This window comes from Castanea sativa, chromosome 1, assembly GCF_040712315.1.
Source record: "Castanea sativa cultivar Marrone di Chiusa Pesio chromosome 1, ASM4071231v1".
In the NCBI taxonomy this organism is placed as follows: domain Eukaryota; kingdom Viridiplantae; phylum Streptophyta; class Magnoliopsida; order Fagales; family Fagaceae; genus Castanea; species Castanea sativa.
Genome location: NC_134013.1, coordinates 77,757,052 through 77,765,279, shown reverse-complemented (window position 1 = coordinate 77,765,279; position 8,228 = coordinate 77,757,052). Strand labels below are relative to the sequence as shown.

The following is an 8,228-nucleotide window of genomic DNA, read 5'->3' as shown; positions in this document are numbered from 1 at the left end:
TTCTTTTAATCATACGTACATTTTAACTGTCTTGGCAGTTACTTTATTTAATAATTCTTATTAAACAAAAAACTGATTATCTAATTGGATTAGCCAATTGGGATGACCCAATTGGGCTTAAGTGTGTGACTTGGGATGGGACTAATAAGGCTCTAGCTCCAATGGGCTTCAGACTTATTTGTCAATTCTTGATAAGCCCAAAGTTACCATTAATTATATAACAAGTACCACTATGGAAATATAATTACACTCTAAACCTTATTAATAAATTATTTCTTAAGACTCTAATAAGATATCATTTGATCCCTCCATAAAATATCCATTGTAAACAACTTACTTCTTGAGTACCTGGTTTAATCTTTTAGTAATTCATATTTATGAAATCTAATTTCAATAAATATAAACTTTAGTAACTCTTTACTGAAGTGACCAATCATGAATAACCAATTCCCATTAAACTTATCTCAAAGAGATATTTCGTCTCTTTATTGAAAGAGATTATGGATTCCATCTTGAGAATATATATTCCCTCAACACTACGTGCGGTTACCCAACATATTGAGGTTTTGACCGTTAAACTAAATCTCACTCATGATATATCAAAGTAACTTACATTTCATGATCGGGTTCACTATCCTCTCATAATTGAAAATCTATGAAATTAGAAGTCGTAAAATTAATTATTTAGGTGACAGTCGTTGATTGAATAATTAATTTCACAACGGTCCAGTTCAATAAGTCTTACGCACTAAGACATATCAACACATCAACTAGAAGTCTCCACTTCCATAATCTAGACAAACCATCTTAGTTGATGCGTTATAGTCTTCACAAATGAAACACCTAATTTCATCACCGACTATGAACTATATTTTGAGTTTACAAAGAACTTATGATTTATGTCTTTTATAACTAAATCACATACAATGCATCTCAAGAACTATGATAATGCCCAATTAGTTCATTTACAAATAATCTCGTATAATTAAACAATTTAATTATATATAAATTAAATTTTAGGGCACAAACCCAAACATATAGAACATATAATCTAATTGTAGGATTAAACATTAATATTATGTATAACTATGGTGTAATTTTAACAAAAGTTAACTGAATATGATTTGAACATAACCCTAAATGCTACTAGATAAAGAATGTTGACTAACATGAATTTAACTATTCATGGTTTTGACTTTGATTGGCCCCATACAAAACTAAACATGGTGATTCCATTTGAGAATTAGCATGTCTTACACACTAGAACTAAGTGAATCATTTGCTCAAAAAATAGGGAAGACAACTAGGCAGGGCGGTATCATAGGTGCCCCGCTCCTACCCCACAGAAGAAACTACCCTTACCCCTGCCTGTCACTGCATCACAGGCCCCTACCCCCAGACAAATAATGGAAATCAAGAGCAAACCAATTATAATCAGTCCAATTTGGATGCAGAAGATTAGCATTAATAAGAAGAGATGAGCAGCAATAACCAGGCAAACTAGATTCAGTGTTCAAAAGTCAAATAGCCAAATGGAATAGGGACTAAAGAGCAATGGTTTAATTATATAACAGTTGGCACAAGAGCATGCCCAGAAGAGAATTTCAAGTATAAAATTGTGCATAGATCCTTTACGGTTGATATATGACCAAATATAAGGTCAAAGCTCTACAGACTGGCGGTCATCTGTGGGTATGACTCTGATTAAATAAAGAAGAACAAGAGACCTATGTTTTGACAAAACACTTACAATAAGTTTGTTTTAATTTTTCACATCTTATGAAGGCGTAATAACAACCTTTTTAAGGAGTCACTCTTGCCCTTTTATTCATTAACAGCAAAATTGGAGACACGTGGAGTTTGAACTGTAGATGCAACAGCTTAGAAATCAAAGGATATGTTTGTCACAATAAAAATGATGAAGAAAAATTATAAGTGGTACAGAACACAAGCAAATACAGATAAATTGGTCCACGAAAGACTTAAACCAATGAAAGCCAATGAGAGAATGCTAAATAGATAGATTAAAAGAAGCGGTTTTATAAGGTAAAAACCAATATACATTTGCTGAGATGTATAAAAAATAATCAGCAATTTCTAGCAAATATTGAAGACAAGGATCAATGATGTACTGTCTCTAGAGTGTGACATGAAATAGTACCAAACCATGAACTTTTGAATGCCTTTTGCTGGTCTGGCAAGCCTGGACATTTTTCATTCATTCATTATCTTAAGAACACAAGCAGTGCCACTGCCGAGATTGCTGATACCAAGAAGTGGGGCCTGGACCAATCTTGAGCTCGAATATCCTGCACCAATGCAAAGAAGGAACAAAAATCACCAAACAAGAAGGTAGCACTTGGATGGAATGATGAATCAAGATGAAATAGTAAATGCAAACACAGAAAGGTTATTTAAGTCCCTCAAGCATAGCTCAATCTATTTGATAGAGTGCTTGCACTCCCCTTACTATCTAAGGCCATTAGTTCCTCAGTGGGTAGGGAAACTACAATAGTTACACCCAGGTAGGGTCCCCAGCTGTTCTTTCATTCAGCCAAAAAATGACAAAAAGATAGTTTCACACTCCCTTCAACATTCTTTGAATGGAGTAGGATCAAGAATCTCATTCTACCACTTTTTAGATAAAGCAACATCTTTTATGGGTTCTTTCTTCTTTTTCTTTTTCTTTTTTTAATTTAGTTTTTTTTTGGGGGGGGGGGGGGGATTGGGAGGATGAAGGGTAAAACAGTAAAGCACATAGATTTTCTTAATTGAGAATTTTGTCACATGGGTTAAAATCCACTTCTCAACCACAAGAATTTGTGTCAAGTTTGAATTGAGTGTTTGGTACTCAAGAAAGCTTGAACCATTACTCCATGAGTGTAAATTCTCTTCAAGAAACATGACAAATAAAAACGAATAAGAACTTCAATTACATTTCATCCAACCCTTTGAAAGGATCAATTGTTTTCAAGCCATTGAGTCCACTTGCTAGGGTCCACATGCAAAGTAAAAATTTGTAGCGCAAACTATGTCTCCAAACAAAATGCTTTCAATTGAGAGAAGCATTTTTTGATGCAGCACAATAGTTCATCAATTTTACCTACAGGGGGAAATATGAGATTCCCTGCAGCTGAGTGACTTATAATCAGACTCAATGAACGATATGACCATGTGTATTGGCAGTTTCTTAGCCCACATGTTGAGCAAACAAGATTTTCTAAATGGGGAAGAAAGTATGATGGCACAACCATAGCATGGTTAGAGAGAGAGAAAAAAAAAATTATCCTTGGAAGACTAAGATTATGTTTATGGCAAAGCCTAATAATAAGTCCCCATTTGTAGTTAATTAGGTTCTTAGTATTGTATTTTATGTTTTATTTGGTTTCTCTAGAGTTGAGGGTCAGTTGTGGGTCTTGAGTTTAGTTTTATGTTTATCAATAGGCAAGTCTTATCTAGTTTATGGATCTTTTTATGTGTGGGCTATTGTTCAATTCAATTAGGATTTGATTTAGTAGTCAAAGTAGTTATTATCTATTAAGAAAAGTTTAGATTTAGTCCCTGATAAGTGTGTTATCATAATCATATAAGATGAGTTGATTAATAAAAATATTGAGCATTTTGAGTAATAAGACACATTATCCTTTTAATAATCCAAAATCAAATATTTTCCCTTTCCTACTAATCATTCCTTGAACCCTAACCCTTCTTTCGAAAAATTTTAATTCCTAAATCCACAGTTCTTCCTAGACCTAATACAACCACATGGGGACAAATTCCCCAATTTTTCTGACCTCAAAGTCACTATTTTCTTGGACTTCTTAAATCCACCTCAGTGATGGTCCAGAAAAGCCCTTGCGGGCTCTTAGGGGCTGAAGTAGAAAGATCTCTTTGAAAAGAGCTCTTGTGGGCTCTTGTGGGCGCTTCCGAGCTGGAGTAGAAAAGCCCTTGCAGGCTGAAGTAGAATCTCTTTGAATATTTTCCTATCCACTTAATAAAGGCACAAAAAATAGGTCAACTGCAAAACACACACTATGACAAAAAATACAAGAAGAGATGCATAAGAATAGGGTAGACTGAATATCTTTTGAGTCTTCTAATATAAGGGAAACTTCTAGGGTGGGGTAAATACGTCTTTAACAAGAGCAATCTCCTAAGACAATGATTATTTGTTATGGTCTATCTCTTATGAGTCTATATGAGCAGGATAATTTACTGATGTTTAGTGCTTACTCCGTTAGTTCAGAGAAAAACGTTTTCCTAATGAAAATATTTTCAGTGCAAAATGCTTTCCAGAAAAATGAATTTGTTTTCCAACATTTGGTTGCAACACAAAAAAAATTATCTAGCAATTGGTTTCATTGAAAATTCCTGATGACAGTGGCAGTTGGAGCAAGGAAAGTGGTGGCGGCGAGGGTCGATGAATGGTGCTAGCTAGTGGCTAGAAATGGTGCGACAGTGATTGACGAACAGTGACTAATAAGGTTTAGGATAGGCAAGCAAGCAGTGATGGCCGGTCAGAGGGTGGGCCCCATTGGCAGCTGGGTAGTGGTTGTTGGAGAGATTAACACCTTGGGGAGATAACAATTGAGCAATTAATATAACATATAAGGACACCACTTAACCAAAAGCTTAAGCCTATGATTATAAGTTCAACCATGTTATATTAACTACTCACCCTTCTCATTAGTATTCAATATGAGACTTCACTCCTTAATGAACCTCACTACTTGCTCGTGAACATCACAACAAATCTCCCCCCTCACGTGTGAGTCTTCTAGCTACCAAGTCACTTTTGGCACTTCACTTAGTCTCCCTATTGAATGGAAGCCTTTTTTTTAACAATCCAAGTGTCATATATCACCATCACCAATAGTCTGCCCTTTACTCGACCATGGTTGGAGCGAACATGAGAGCCTTCCTTGCACAACTATGGGAGTCACCAACACGCACCCAGTAGAACCCTTTACACAACCATGGGTGGATGCGTGGGAGTCTCCCTTGTTCTACTAGATGGGATGCACTAACAAACACTTGCCCTCGAACAATCGGCTCTAATACCACTTGTTGGGGAAAGAACACCTTTGGAAGCTTCCAATTGAGTGGTTAACATAACATAGTTGGGTCCCAACTCAAAGGCTTAAGCCAAGTAATGTCCCTATATGTTATATTAACTACTCAATTAGAGGCTTCTCAAGGTGTTCTCTCCCAAACAGTGGTGTTAGCAGCCATCAGTGATGTTGGAGGAGGGAGGGTCATACTAGCAGCAGAGGAGTTGAAAGGGTGAGAGTGATGCAAATAAAGTCAAGACTTCTTTTGGAAAAGATTTTTTACGGTTTTGAAAAGCATAAAACTTTTCCATCATTTAGAATTATTTTCCCTTGACCTCCAAAAATGTTTTACATTGACTAACATTTTCAGTCACACCTAACGCTAAAAAATACGAAAAACGTTTTTTTGAAAATAATTTAACACCAAACAAATAGGGATGTACATCCAAACTCACCATATATTCTTCCCATATATTTACCCTTATTGATATGATAATCCCCCGTACACAAAAGATAAATAAATAAAAACGCTGCCCAGCAGAATAATAGCATTTCAGTGACAAAGAGATAGAAAGAAATATAGTGAGATTTAAATTGATCTTTTTCAAAATAAATTTTATGTTTTTAAGAGAGATGTTTCCCATAGCATTTTCTCCCAAAAAAGAAATACGTTTCATCAGGTGTTAAGGAACCTCATACCTTCAAAGACAAAAGCAATGTATCTGCTGATGAAGATTTAAGCCCATGAAACCCAATATTGTACACAATGCTCCCATCAGGCTTAAACAGTCCAAAATTTCTCTCAGAAGTTGGACCAGGCTTCAAATCTTCATTAAATATTGCAAAAATATAAGCCTTCACCACCATTTTTGGTCTAAGAGGGGTTCCTTTCCTCTTTGCAAGCCTTTTCCGCAGGTTATAATTATATGTCATTGCATTAGTTACTGTGGCTGCAGCTTCACTGTCATCTCCACGTGACGCCCATCCAGTCTCTGTAACAATGACTTCCATCTTTTTGAATCCAGCATCTTCCAAAGCTGCATATGCTGCATCAATCTGTGCATCAAGCATGTTATCATAATGCAGATCGGTTTTCGTATCGTCAATCCCCTGGGTTGACTGGAAAAGAGCGTAATTAATATCAATATTCTCTGGATCACTCATATAGGCCAAGAACGGGTAAGCATTTAAACAGAAAGGAGAACCAATTTGTGAGAAGAACTCCAAGAGTGGCTTCATATATTGAACAATATTATCTTTGAATATACAAGAGGAGGGAGGATAGGAATTAGCAAAAACAGCCTGTGAATGTGCTGTGGTAATCTGAATATCAGTTAGATGAAGCGTCTGTGTGGCGTTGTAAATATTTTTCACTGCACCCAGAAGAGCTGCCCACATCTCAGTATCACCCCCTCCTAAAATTTCATTGCCCACAGCAATGCCACGAATGTTTGTCCCTGGAAGGAATGACTGCACGTTCTCTTTAACCCAACTCACTGCATGATCTGCATTGGCACTCATGTCTTTCACGTAGTCATTTGGAAGTCCAACCACTAATTCAAGCCCAGTTCCACTGAAGGCCTTTAATACACTGTGATCAGCGTCATAAATTCTTACATTTTTTATTTTTGCTGCTCTGAGAAGAGTAACAACTTGATCAGGTGAAGGGATGTTATCTGCAATTCGTCCATAATTTATTCCATAGGTTCCAGTGAATCCTTGCACTGTCAGAGAGACTGGAAAAAGAACAGAAAAAACTCCATTACCACTTTGTCATGTGGTTAAAATAGATGAAAACTAACTTTAGGTGCCATACCTTGCATCAAAAATCAGTCGAAACATGGACCAAAAAAAAAGATGGATCAAAGAGACTCAGTGGTATTTATTTACTCTGGCCAATCTGAGATGCTTGGCTTAGTGTACCATTTTAGTTTCCATATTCCTTTTTTCTTTTTTCGAACCTCCTTTTCTTTGTATGTTAAGGGATGCAGATTTCTTCGACTTATGTTTTCACGAGTCTCATGAGCCCTTCTATGAATTCTATCTACTTACAGTATATGATCATTAATGAAATTGGCAGAAATCTAAAAGTATAACAGAATCAGATTCAAATTTTTCTTCTTCAAAGTTTAATATAGATTAAGGAGACAGACTAGTATCCAAGCATGAGAGAATACATCAATTTTGATTGAAAATTGGCATTAACGCAACAAGGTCAAAAAGTAGAATACTACAAATTTTAGAACACTGCTATTGATTACAATAAACGGTAGAGAAATCTGTCTTTTATAGGCGACGTGGCAATTTGTAATTGGATTTTTTTTTTTTTTTTTTTTGTGTTCCTACAAACACAACTATACTAATTCCGTAAATCCAAAAATAGTACTCAATCAAGACCCAGAAACACAAACAGAAAAACTCAATTAATAGAATTTCAAATTATGGACCAATAGTTCACTAAACAATAACATAAAAAATTTTGAATGATCAATCTAAAAATAGCAACCCCTTATAAAGAAACACAATCCCAATTTTCAAGATGAATCTATCTCTCTCAGTAAATATCTCAATACTATGACCCATTGACCAAAAGAAGCAAGTAGTTTCTACTACAACCAGTCACGAGAGATAGCAAGAAAAACACACTCAGTACAGCCCAATGAAAATAAACTTCAAGAAGAAACTTAATAGAGTAACAGAAAGTACCAATTGAAGAGAAGAAGATCAAGAACATGGTAAGAAACCGGAAAAGGACCCAGAAGATTTTCATTGGGTTGGAGAGAAAATCAGCAACAAAAGATTAAATTTTTGACAAAGATCGGCACGTGAAGTGGTGGGGTGGGCCAAGAAAAGCGCAGAATCATCAACTATGAGGCCTTCAATGGTGTGCTTCTTCTTCCTTAGGCATGCCATAAGACAAAAAAAGATTCCCTCTTTGCTTTCTTTCAATACATAACACCTTTTTCCACTCCCATTATTCTCTCTTTATTAAAAAAAATCTCGTACACACACTCTTTCTCTCTCTCTCTCTTATCTTTTCTGTATGCAAGTGATTGAAGAAGCATAACAGGAAGAAAGAGTGGGGGGGGGGGGGGGGGGGGGGGGTTGGCGGTCGTTTTCTCTGTGACTTTGTGGAACAGAGAGAGGGTTTTGTTTGGGCTTTTGATTGTGTTCTGT

The 8,228-nt window shown here is 36.1% G+C and overlaps 1 protein-coding gene across 1 annotated transcript; it reads right to left on the bottom strand.

Moving 5' to 3' along the window:
* Positions 1-2,001: 2,001 nt before the first annotated feature.
* LOC142621597 (glucan endo-1,3-beta-glucosidase 11-like) lies at positions 2,002-8,216 on the bottom strand. The gene is made up of 3 exons (XM_075794894.1): positions 7,758-8,216; positions 5,751-6,787; positions 2,002-2,309 (listed from the first exon to the last, which is right to left on the bottom strand). Exons 1-3 carry the CDS (start codon positions 7,819-7,821, stop codon positions 2,226-2,228), a joined length of 1,185 nt encoding a protein of 394 aa, XP_075651009.1. The 5' UTR covers positions 7,822-8,216; the 3' UTR covers positions 2,002-2,225.
* Between the last annotated feature and the right edge of the window lie 12 nt (positions 8,217-8,228).

Excerpts from the sequence above, each read along its gene's own strand:
- LOC142621597 (XM_075794894.1), bottom strand. The coding sequence starts at position 7,821 with ATGAAAATCTTCTGGGTCCTTTTCCGGTTTCTTACCATGTTCTTGATC. Across the intron at positions 6,788-7,757 it reads GATCTTCTTCTCTTCAATTG|TCTCTCTGACAGTGCAAGGA; the intron begins GTACTTTCTGTT and ends TTCTTTTTCCAG. Across the intron at positions 2,310-5,750 it reads CATTGCTTTTGTCTTTGAAG|GATATTCGAGCTCAAGATTG; the intron begins GTATGAGGTTCC and ends GCATTGGTGCAG.